The 13,343-nt window shown below is 39.8% G+C and overlaps 1 protein-coding gene across 5 annotated transcripts in view; it reads right to left on the bottom strand.

Annotated features, from left to right (window-relative positions):
- LOC139607454 (protein turtle homolog B-like) overlaps positions 1–13,343 on the bottom strand; it is a 134,630-nt gene that overhangs the window by 81,666 nt on the left and 39,621 nt on the right. For 3 of the 5 annotated variants that reach the window (XM_071460314.1, XM_071460317.1, XM_071460316.1), the window contains exon 3: positions 12,849–12,995. In XM_071460314.1, coding sequence (XP_071316415.1) covers positions 12,849–12,995 — 147 coding nt within the window. The other 2 variants (XM_071460319.1, XM_071460318.1) reach the window with 2 other exon arrangements.

Below are 13,343 nucleotides of genomic sequence, written 5' to 3'. Positions count from 1 at the left end.
AGTTCACAGGAACGAAACAGAGGTGTCAAGTTGTGGAGGAAAAGCATGAGCACGATATAGCACTCTCACCCACAGTCTATATGCATCTCACGCAGAATCTATATGCATCACTTACTCCCTCAGTGCCAACAAGGCTGACAGCTAAAGTGCACAGAGTAATCACTGACAACTGCTGATGTTTGACAATGATAGGGAGAGGTGGATTGCAAATGGAGGGCTATAAATAGAGGGCTGCACTGCTGGAGCTCCATGCAGCATGAGTATGTGGCAGGGCCCTGAACCTAAAAGATTCCACACTTTGAAATATGGGGCTGGAACACAAAGTTAAGCATTCATGACGCTAATGCCCAGGTGAAGGATGCACACCAAGGTTGCATGATCGCACATGTTCCCTGTGTCTATATCTACAGCCTGCCACTGCTGTTTTATTCAGAGAAACCTTGGATTTGCTGATGTGTAGCTTCGTTGAATTCATCTACAGTAGCCGATGTCTCATCGATTTCAGGCTTGACCACTAATCCTCTGATTTCTGTGATCAGAAAATCTGCATGTACATGATCAGCCCACCACAGAGGATCAGGGCCTGTATTTATCAAAAGGCAGAATTAAAATCTTGGTCTTTAATGAAAGATTACCTTGAGAATATAAGCTACACAGTTTTCTTTACAATTAAAAAATACCTATATTCAAGGAAGTTACAAAGGCCTTTGAAAAAATCCACAGACACTGATGAATCGTGTTATGCTGTACATACATAACCATTTAGCTCCACCATGACAGTACACGCCACCAACCTTAACGAAATCGTTATTTTTTTTAATGAGAGAGAGCAGGAGTGTGAAAGAGAGAGAAGCTAACCACTAATTTAAATGTGAACAACTGCTGAATTAGTGAAAGTCACTAAAAGAAAGAGAGAGCTGGAGCAGAACTAGTGTAAGTTTAAATGTACAGCAGGTAGTCAGTCACTGTGATGAAGAAAACAGCAACGTGAACTGGGTTAAGACAGAGCAACAATAAATGTTACCAACAGAAACTCCAGAAACTGTAAAAAGTAGAAAACATGCTTATGGTGATAATAATATATGATTAAACTTAATTCCAATCAGGCACTTTGTTAGCCTGTGCATATAACTAATAACTAATACATATATATGGCATATACTAATATATGGCAATTTATTAGGAACATCCAGCTAAAACCGATGCAGACTAATACAACATGAAGATTACATATATAAATGGGGTGGACACAATAATAGAAACACCTGGACGCCACAGTGAGAGTCTTTTTGTAGCAGTAGTTTTGTGTTGGCATATCAGTTCTAAATACTAATTACTAATAATTGTTATAGGACTCAGCCCTGAAAAAAACACATCAGTCAATCCTCAATAATTTACTTATTTTAAGGAGAGATGCATTTTCTTTATGAAAGAGAAAAATTATTTTTTATCAAACCTAAAATGAAAAATAATCAAGACCCCATGACTTAGTTAAAAACCATTTACTTATAATCTCAATGTCAAGATCACTGATCATTACCATCAATACTTTGTTTACATGTGTCTGTCACCAAAAAGACTGGAGGTAGATTAAAGCATTTTATAAATCAACAATACAACAAGAAAAAAAAGAGTGGTAACTCTGCAGTTAAAATATTTATTAGGTTTCAATTTAATCAAAATTTAGTTTCATGGCTTATTACTTGTAATATTACTTTTTATTACTTATACCATAGCCACTTGAAATTTGAATTCTAATTGTCTGAAAGTTTGGGTTATCCTTTAATTATGTACAGTCAGAAGTTTGGACACGCTTCCCTGAAAGTGTGTCCAAACTTTTGACTGTACTGCATGTGTTTGCGGCAGTAATATTTTCTGCACTAACCCTGTTTTGTTTACGCAAACAACAGAAATTCCCAGGCTCAGGAACTATATGATTTGATTTTTAATGTTTAAATTTGGAAAGGCAGATCAAATTTAGCTGTATGTGACTGATACTTTTAGTTTATACAGCATTTGGCATTTTGTAGGCAAGTGGCTGTGGTATAGGCAGGAAAATGTCCTTACATAACAGCTAATAGGGTTCCACATATCACTACCACTATATCAGCAACAGCTCCTGACCCAGCCCAAGCTCTCTAAGAAGACGAGGAAAAACTTCCAAAAATCCTGAGGCCAGAAGGAAAATGGGAAGAAACCTCGGGAGAGGCAATTCAAAGAGAGATCCCCTCTCCTCGGACGACTGGGGGTGCTACAGGAACTGCAGGTGGGAAAAATTTTACAATATTTGTATATAATATATAGTTATATATAGTTCAATTAAATGAAGTGTGAAGTGGAACTGTAAGCGTCTTCATGTTTCATGTCGTCCCTCCTGTCAAAAAGAGAACAGCATTAGTAATTGTGTGACATTTTCCTAAGGTATGGTGTGTATGAATTTGAAGTGTGTGTGTGTGGGTGCGGTCTATCTGAGCCATGGGTGAAGCTGGAGCTGTTCCAGAGAGGGGCGGTGCGTGGGGAATTCGGTCAAACACATTTTCAAGAAATCCTGGCAATCTGGAGAGTAAGAAGAACAAAGATGAAGATGATGGCTCCAGTCATCCATCTGAATGTAAATTACAACAAACTTTTGGTTTGGTATCTGCTGGCAGGTTTGCGTATGAGTGCGTGTTTCTTACTCTCGGAAAGTTCGTTGTCAATTTCCAGCTCATTATTAAGGAAGCTGCTGGTCTCAAAACGTCCTTCACTGTGGAGCATATCAAACAGGACCACTCCCATCTGCCACACCGTGGTGGGGCCGGCACTGTAGGTACAATGACTGTAGTACTCCGGAGGGACATGATCAAAGGTACCTAGAGTACACACACACAATAATAACAGTGAGAATGAGTGGGAGGAGACGCTTTGATTGAACATTACGGAGCAGCAAATTATTGAAGAGCAGTAGTGGGAGCCAGACATCTTACCATAGAAAGCATGAAAAACTGAGCTTTTCTCGAAGAAACAGCTGAGTCCAAAGTCAATGAGGCGAACACGCGGGACATCTGAGCCGGTCTCAATGAGGATGTTTTCCACTTTGATGTCACGGTGAAAGATGTGCTTATTCTGAAGTTCGGTTGCTGCGTGTACCAGCTGTTTCATTATGATCTGAGAGACAGACAGACAAAGAGACATGAGGGATGTGATGTTTTCATGGCTGGGACTCTTTGTTAACTGTTGTGATTTAAAGCCGACTACAACTGCAGTCGGACACATATGACCGAGACACAAAGACTCCTCCAGTAGCTTACCTTGGCCTCCTCCTCCTCCAAAGCACCTCCGTTGTCCTCTATGTAGTTGAAGAGGTCATCGCAGGGGACTGGTCTCTCCAGCACCAGGATCAGCTCCAGGTCCAGGTCATACCAGTCCAGCAGGGACACAGGCGCTGATGTCCCCACTGATCCAGTTGTTTCAGCGGCGAGTTTCAGCATGATGGCCACCTCCACAGCGAGCTCTCTCCCATTCTGGTCCTGAAACATCACAACAAAGGATGAGGGAGAGCCGCTCCATAGATGACTATAATTCATCCATAGTACATTCAGTGAGGGCGCTGATGAATACAGCACATTTCAACAGCAGTTTGTGTCATTTACTCACCATTTCTTTGAGAAACACTTTATCTTTTGGTACGTGTTTGATAGCTACCTACAAGACACAAAACAGGACTTTGATTAGCACCTTCTGACCATATTGTGTCTCTGTGTGCATCTGTGTGTGTCTGTTTGTGTATGAGAATCTACTTACTGGTAGATTATCTGCTTTGCGGTAGCCAGCAAACACAGATCCACACCCTCCTTCACCAAGCTGATTCTGCTCTTTGTATTTGGCCTCAAATTGAGCTAAACAAAAACACACGTTTTGTTTTAATACAATTGTGAGTAACATCAATTACTCAAGCTCTAATACTAATCCCTCCTATGTTACACCTGATATAAATCCGTCGTTTCACACCTCCCCTTAACATAAAGTCAAACTCTACATTAATCTTACCTCTTTGGGCTTCTATCGACAAGTCCTCCTCCTCCTCCTCCTCCTCCTCCTCCTCTGTCTCCCCCTTCTCCTCCGTCTCCTCCATCTTCTTCCTAGTCTTCTCTTTAGTCATCTTTTGGGTTTCCTTTGAGTCCAGGCTCCTTGGCCCTTCTTCTTCATTGGTGGCTTTTCTCTTAACACCTCTCTTGTTCCCACCTTCCACAAATGTACTGCAGCCTTCTAAAGGGTTGCTGCTGCTCTCTGCAGATGAACAAAAAAAAACCCTTGTTGACAGTGACAGGCACTAATGTGGACAATAAAAATCCTCCAACCTAAATGACAAAAGGCTCCTGTGATTTTGAAAGGCACTGAATCATGCCCTTCAAAATCACACAAGTCTTTTCTGATCTGTAACCTCTATGGGTAAATCTAAGTTTTAAAAAATGCTTCAGTATTTCAGTTCATTTCAGTTTCTTTATTGGAGCTACTTTCTAGCAAAGAAATAGTCCCAAAGTAAAGTTTGCCTGTAGTGTGTTTGCAGGATTGGCCCAGTGAACAAAGAGAATACTTTTGTAGACAGATGTTGCTTTTGATTTTTGAACTGCAAAAATCTCAGAGACAAACATCTCAAAATCTGGATGAAAAAAATCCAAACAATCTGCACAAATAAAAACCACTAGCCCTGTTCTATTCCTCTGTATGTGTTTTGAAATGTGCATGTGCATTTGAAAATAATAAATTCTGCTCTGTTTGTCGGACAACAAAATGATACTTTTCTTAGAGAGAAGAAAAAGTTTTTCTTTGTATTTTAGGTGAACGGATTGTATTTAGATACCCTAAATACCCTATTGATTAAAATATGTTTGCTTTCTGTATAAATGTATCCACTAAATATAAGCCTCATGTAAACTGTAAACTGACATTACACTCCCAACTGTAATTTCACAGGATCAGCCTACCTTTACTAATGTCCACCGAGGCAGGTGCTGACTCCTTGTTGTATTGTTGAAGGTCGAGTACTCGCATCTTCTTCTTCGTCCTCGTTGATGGTCCCTCTCCGTCATCCGGTACTTTCCTCTTCCCTCTTCTCACGATGCCATCCTCCGTAGTGCTGCTACAGGATTCAGCAATCTTAGAGACCCTTCTCCTTTTTCTTTGGGTCTTCTTTCCAGTACTGACCTTCCTTTTAACTCTCTGAGTCTTGCCATCTATTGCAGATGCTGCACCTTTTTGAGCGGTGCTGCTATTGCTCTCTGTAAAATGAGGAAAACACAGTGGAATATCAATTTGTTGTGAATTGTAGTGACTAACGATCATAGGTACTAACTGAAATAGTGCCCACTATAGCTGAAAAGTCACATAAATCATTAACATTAGTGACTTAAGGGCTCCTGCCTGGATTTTTCACATACCTTGATCTCTCCTGAGAGCCCGACAACGGCGATTCCTAATCTTCCTTGTAGGTTCTTTGTCCATGATGATTCTTGAGAAGTTTCGAATGCGATAACTTCACGAATACTATCACTAACTTTGCTAACACGACGAGTGTATGTTGATCCAACAGTGGTTTGTTGAAATGTGAAATAAAGTGTTCTCAAGGTGAGATGTATGGAACACGGAACATGCTCATGTCAGTGATGTCACAGAGTAGAGTTCCGGAATATGCAAATGAATGTGTATGTGAATTGGGTGAAAGGGCGTAGTTTAGCCACTGAAACTCATTAAGTCACATTTCATATGAGTCAAACAATACAAGCATATTGTGCCATTATTGATATCTGCTGTTTTTCAGTCACCTGTCTGACCTGCCTACCTACTAAAATTACCCCAGGTTGCTTATATAACTCCGTGTCCCATAAATTATGTTTATATACAACAAATTTGCAACTGCAAATATGTTTTGAAGGAAATGAATTACCCTTATAACAACATATCCTCATTTTTATAGAAAATGTAATCTGTTTGTAACTGTGTTTCCTGTAAAATGTGTCCGTCTTTGCAGTTTAGTCGTATGGAAACATTATTCCCAGGAGACAGGACTGAATGAAGATATGTTGTTAATTTACGTATTAGGCAAAATGTTCACAGACAATATAATTGCTTTCTGCCCAAGCCTCTTGCAGTACAGCATTATTAAACTTTCGATGCCTCAGTGCCGGCAACCACAAGGACTGTTCGTCTGTCCGTTCCATTCGTGTGAATGCGATAACTCAGTAATACCTTGAGGGAACTTTTTAAAATTTGGCACAAACATTCACTTGGACTCAGGAATGAGCAGATTAGATTTTGGTGGTCAAAGGTCAAAGAAAAAATTAAGATATTCATAATTATAGTATAGTAAGGATGTGGATTTAGTACTGAATAAAATGTTTTGTTTTGTTTTGTTCTTTAGAAAACAACGATGACCACATAGAATCAAATAAGAATACAATAAATACATTGTAAATCAATCCCCTCAGGGACACCAGAGGATCATCTGATTTGTTTTCTGGTCTTTCTGCTCCTCTGCCATCTCGGTCTCTAGCATTGCAGAGCCACATTTTAATCAAAGCCTCCACTTTGGATGCTGCAACCCGGCTCCTTTTCACAGCATCTAATTGGGAAAGAAAACAACGACACAACGGTTTTGTTGTTGGCAGACATATGTTGGATATGAAGCGCTCAATCAAGTTAACATGATTTATTAAATGGATTTCCAGTCTAATGAACACTTATATAACAAACGTCATATTATATCCTCGGTAGCAATGGGGCACCATTGCTATAGCTTGGCCATGGCTTGGCTGGTTTCAACAGATACAATAGTGGGGTGACCCAGTAGCCGAGTGGTTGGGGCACGTACTATGTGAGCGCAAGATGCTCTTAGCAGGCAGTCACCAGTCCGACTCCCGACCGGCCCGACTCTTTCCTGCATGTCATTCCCCTCTCTCTACCCCCTTTCCTAGCAGTCTACACTATCCTGTCAAATAATAAAGGCAAAAAAAGCCCCAAAAAATAAATTTACAAAAAAAAACATACAATAGCAGAGACAGAGAAAGAGGGCGACCATGAAAGATAGAGGCTGCATCTGTCTCTCCTTGAACACAGCTTTCACTCCAAACAGCAGTATTCGTGCACAGTTGCCCCCCCTGCCACCATCCCACAGTCAGACACACGTCCCCTTACCTAAAAATTTCCTATAGTATCTTTGCAATATAGGAGTTATCTGATGGGAACTTTGTTATACAATATAGGAGCAAAAATGAAAATTCAAAATCTCAAAAATGAACCACAACCATTATAAACACCCAGGCCTGAAAGTATTCACCTAAAACTCCCCAGCGCACATTTGATTCCTCAGCCAGAGAAGGTCACAGCTGATGCAAACCTCCAAAGAACATTTTCTTACCGTGTCTGCTCATTTTCCAAAGCAGTCAGTCAGGGCTCAACATGATCACCCCAAGGTGTTGTCCTCCTTTTCTAGTAGAATCAGAAACACAAAGTTTGTATATTTTATAGTCACCAAAAATTTCTGTAATTTGGCCTTTACAATGTGTTGCTTATAGCCTAATTTTATTTGATGTAAGCCCATGTATTTCATGAATTACATTGCTATGACCCTACCAGTTAGTAAGCTACCCACCAATGAGTAAAATGTATTTACAGTCTTTCATAACATTTTGTTTACAGAAGGTATTCAGGTTACATTTTATTTGGACTGTCTCACCTATAGAGAGTTTACAGAGTATTTGTAACATTTGACTAACCTTTGTTGATCATTCTAATGTTCAACTAATGTTCAACAATACAAATACAATTATTCAACAGTTAGTAAACCATTTAATAGTTAAAGTTAGGGTACGGGTCACGGTTAGTAACACAGTTGAATCTCAACTTATAACCTGTTGAAATGTTACAAATAAAAAAAAAATAATTGTCTGCGGACTATCCAAATAAAGTCACCAGTATTCCTTCTAACAGGTCATGCATGAAAATTAAGGCTACATGAAAACAGCAATGTCTGCCCTAAATATTATCTACTATCTAGGCAATAATAACTACAACAAAAGTTATGGTAGCTGTACTCTTAAGGTTTAGGTTGATCACTCATGCCAAGATGAAACATAATTCTGGAAACACACGTTTGTGTTTCAGTAATAGAAGAAGTTGATGTTGCCATTCCTCTGGAGGTATATACTCTAAAGTTAGTATTATTAGTGGCTTTTTTTTAGCCTGCAACCGCACATTCTGTGAGGCCACAATAAACTGAATCTCTGTCATCATCTGAAAAAAGACAAACTGAGTTAATGTAACTAGGGTGATAACACTAGCTTTACAGTATGTCCACTACTCAAGGGATGGCTAGCAACACAAAATTAAACCACAATTAGAAACTGACAGAGGTGATAATGATAAGTAAACATTAGCAAGGTTTGCCAGCCAGCCATTTTAAATTACAAATTACATTTTACAACAATTAACATAGTTAACATTACAATTTTACATTAGATAGTTAAGTAAGACAAAACTTGAAAGTGGTCAAGGAGGCCAGTACTTATACTAGCTAGTTATACTAGCTAACCCCCCCCCCCCTTACTACCTTACTAAAATGGCAAAAATAGCTCACTTATGGTGACATGGTATATGTGATGTGCTAGTCAACAGTTCTCTGCAAACTAATATCAAATTAGTTAGCAAATGTTAGCCTACCACGTTTACTAGCACTAACGTTAGCATACTAACGCTAGCATACTAATGCTAGCATCACTAATGTTAGGTCAATTGGCACTCAGTTTAAATGTACACTTACCTCTGAATCTCTGGGCTTTGATTTTGGTGACCTCTTTGGTTTGGTGAAATTGAAAGTCCAACCACAAATCATTGCTGGCTCCACACATTCATTCAAAGATTTAACAGTAGCTAGCTGCGAGTCTCTGTATACTCCCCATAATAATGGACAACACACATTTTACTGACAGGATGTTGCTGATGACAAACAGGTCCAATATGTATTTCATTGTGAATCAGTCATGTATGTTCTCAGGATTCAACATGCCACCTGCGTGTGTGTGGCTGTGCATGTTGTTTTATATTTAGTAGTCAATATTATATCATAATTACAATATTTATCAGATAATTGTATTAGGATTTTTTTTCTTTTAATTATTTATTTATTTATTTATCTTATTTCAAGGTTACTCAACCGTAGCCTTCTACAATTCTGTACATTCTTAAATATTGTTTTTTTTTTTTTTTTATTGGATTCACTCTCTTGAAATCAGTCATTTCTGACCCACACACAATGAGCCCAACTAAAACCAACAGTCCTGCAACATTAACACGTAGACCATAAATGAAATAGTTTCAGTCGGTCTACCCCTAGCATGCGATTTGTGTGTTTGCCCACACTAATATAGTAAAGGCAATTTCTTAGGAACATCTAGCTAAAACTGATATAGTCTAATACAACAGTCCTGCAATAAATCCTCCTTCATGAAGCTTATAATGCTCAGTTTTTATTAATATTGTTTCACAGTTGTCGCCTAAACTAAACAAATGATCATTTTGGAGGTTTAATAGTGGTGTTTCTGTTGAGCTGTATTGCATTATAGAGAGGTGTTTCTGTTATTCAGCCTACCTTCATGGATATAAATTGGGTGACAAAATAATAGAAACACCTGGATGCCACAGCGGGTGTCCTTATGTGGCAGTAGTTTTGTGTTGGCATATCAGTTCCAAATATTGGTTATCGATCTCCTTGATTACTAATAATCAGTATCGGAATTGGCCCTGTAAAAACCCTATCGGGCGACCCTTAATGGACATCCAGCCTTGACAGCGTCTTCCTGCCAGACAAGCAGAGGAGGGAGCTGAATGTACATGACATCAGCAATCAGTAAAGTAGCAGGGACTCCCCTGAGCCCCGGTCCCACGGCCCCTGCCACCACTTCACTGCTGTATATCTCTCCACCAAAGGCTGAGGGAAGACTCCTTTCACCTTTATTTGACCCAGCAAGCCTCACTGTGTTCAGAAACCTCACCTTCCCTGTCAGTAAATCAAGTGCTTGCTCAGGCTGTCAAGCAGGGTGTTCCCATGCCACTTCATGTCCTCCATGTGAACTTCTACCTCCTCAAAAAGCCTGACTGCTGAGCTCCCACTGGCTGCTTGTATGCAAATAATCAGTGCACCACTCAGCAAAGATCAGTCTTCCACTCATCTTTCAATGGGCAATGCCACAACACATACCATCTTTTATATACTATTGTTGACCCAAGCTAACTCTCAGCTATCTTCTTATAGACATGTGAAACACTAGAAACCCACAAATTCAATAGAATTGATTTATCTTAACAACTAACTCATAACTCATAGCCAGTGTTAGCATTAACAGCTGTTTACTTACATGTCTAGAAGAAACAATCCGAGTTCATCATCAAACTTCATTCCTTCACTCACCCAGAGCTGTCTCCAGAGGTGGAAACGTCAATGTTGACTCTTATCTCTATCATGTCTGTTCTTCTACTGAGGTTAGCATGCTAACCAGCTAGCCATTATAAGCTCTTGTGTTATAAAGACAACGAAGGATGAAGCTCGTGTCAAGCGGACATCACCACCTGCTCCCAGCAAGAAACCATGTTCGGTGGCAGAGAAAACTTAGCCGTTTTAAACATATTCTATATTCAACAAAAGCAACAGGGAGAAGCGAGTGATTAAGATTTACACAGCATCAAATTTGTGAGGCTTTGTAGTGGGATCATGTTTCAAAACTGGACTGAACGCAGACCTACTGTTGTCAGTAGTTTGTGATTTGATTCCACGAGGCCAAAGTACTTCACGATTTAAAGCAAACAAGCTCTAGTCTCTATTTTTGGCACATCACTGACCACAGTTCACCACAACATTCAACTAGCAACTCAACACCCCTGTCTGACTACTACAACTGATAAAAGTGTGTGGCTCTTGTCTAATGTGGCAACAAGGCAGTAAAGGACGTTGGAGGACTGATGGACATGAAGGCAGAGACAGAAAGAGGCAGCCTGAGGGCTTTAAGAGAGGAGAGGCGAGGCCAAGTCAAACAGAACAAGGGCAACACTGATGAACCTGAGCTAATGTGCCGTGACCACGAGGAGGAGGTGGGGTCTGTGGTGTGTCTGTTACCACAGCAACACGCATCATCGCATGCTGTCTGATTAAGTGACTTGATAAACGCTTGAGCTAATGTACCAAGTGAATGTGAGAATATCTGGAGAGAGGGTCCAGTGAGTGTTTACTTACACAGTGTGGTACTTATTGTATGTACAGGTGTTTGTCTGTTGCATGTAGAGACTTCACTGTTTTCCTCAGAGACAACTCTGTCCTTTGTCCATAGGTACTTTGGACCTCTTACTACAAGGGCAAGACATCTGTCCAGTAACTTTTTACTGGACAGTATCTCTGCCCAGCTCACCACTGTATAAAAATTTTACTCTCATGTCCAGAAAAAAAGAATTTAGCTTTATATTCTAATAAATGTTGATTTCTGGTTATTTCATTAGAGCAGAAACTACAATCTGACTGCTGGTTCAACCACCTGGTTCCAAAGGTGAGGATTTGCTGCTTTTTTCTGTTTAATATAAATTTAAGTGCAGTATATTTGGATTTTGGTTGGTTGGACAAATTGTGTAAGTCATCACCTCAGGCACTGAAAATTTTTATAGCAGAGCAACTTTTAAGGATTTTTTTTGCCATTTTTAAGCCTTTATTATTACCAGTAGAGAGATGTCAGGAAACAAGGGAAAAACAGATGCAACAAGTCAAGGAGTCAAACCAGCGGTGCTGTGACTCATGGTTACCTATTTAACCTCTAAACTCCAGGCACAATCCTTATAGCAGAACAGTTCATTAGGATATTGGACAAATAATCAACACATTAATCAGTATTGACGATACTTGTTGGTTGCAGCCCAAACTGTTAAATTGGTGTAAGGCTTCTACTAATGAGTGGAGGAAATACAGTTACGGCAGCTGCACTAGCACCCAACAGTCTGTGAGGGCACCCTCATCTCTCCAAATTCTGCATTTTATGGCCCTTGATTGGTCCAAACTGCTCAACACATAGTTGGAATAAACCTTCAGATAAGCTTACTCATGTCTATCATAAATACTATTACATTTCTGATCCGTGTGTGAATAATACTGTACGTGATTATTCTGTCTTGGAAGCAGTGTTTTCAAATTCACTGTTGTTTTTCTTTGTTAAAATCTTTGTTTTTCTTTGCTATAATAATAAGCAATTAGCAGTTGGTTGCTAAATTGTATGTGCGCCTTACAATCTTTCTGTCAATTAGGAATTCATTGAATTTCCATTGATAACAGTGTCTATAATTGAATTTACTAAATTAAAACTCTGTGATAGTCTGAGTTGAACCTTCATCAGTTACATGGCCCTAAAATCCTCCAGTATCACACACCGTTAATCTGATTTCATGTGCTTGTGCATAAGAAATGGTATAGTGAAAGGGTGACCTTTAAAATCACAGTTGTCTGTAATATCGTGTGTGTGCATGCAAGTGTTTGTGTTTGCACTGAATGTGTGCACGTCTCAAGGTTAACAGGGCCCTGACAAATCTTTGGTAGTCACTGCTGCTATAGTAGTGACACTAATAATCATCATCATTATAAACATTGGAACGCCTGTAGAAAAATATTGCATAATATTCCCATAGACATCAAGTGCAACATTTCAAAGGTAACTTGTTCGGATAACATAGCTGTCCACATCTGTACCATACACACATCTGTTTCTCCACTGCTGCCTTTCCATTTTATAGGTCTGATGTTGACATTGAACAATTGAATAACATATGCTGATGGTTCTTACCATTGACGGTCAGATGCACCCAGCTACCGTTGTGGAAGGTGTCATACTGCTGTTCCAGCATCAGCACCTTACACTCGTACCAGCCTTGGTCGTCTGAACGCACATTCTCTATCCGCAGGGAGGACTTGCCGTGCAGACTGGCCCGGCCTGGACGACGGTGACGGAGATGCGTTGTCAGCAGGAGGGGACGCAGAGGTGAGAGGAACGGGTGGAATTTAATGAAGGAAATAAAGGGAAGGGAGAGACAGGTGAGAGGTGAATGAACAGAGAGAAGAGACAAGAGAAACACCAGATGAATGTTAAAGAGAGTATCAGCCTTTGAACAGTTCAGATGTACAGTAAATATGCAGGGATCACAGAGTACACAGCGCTGTGGTGGTGCAGGGTAACATCACAGTACACAAGACATGTCTCTAAACAGAGGCACTGCAGCACTGTTCATGTGCAACACAACATAAAAGTAGGCTTTATATGCACAGTGAAATCTGTCACTTA

Source organism: Trachinotus anak, unplaced genomic scaffold (assembly GCF_046630095.1).
Source record: "Trachinotus anak isolate AG129_WGS33_773 ecotype Australia unplaced genomic scaffold, CSIRO_AGI_Tana_v1 ptg000024l, whole genome shotgun sequence".
Taxonomy (NCBI): Eukaryota; Metazoa; Chordata; class Actinopteri; order Carangiformes; family Carangidae; genus Trachinotus; species Trachinotus anak.
The sequence above is the reverse complement of the archived record's forward strand: the minus strand, read 5'-3'. Positions and strand labels throughout refer to the sequence as shown.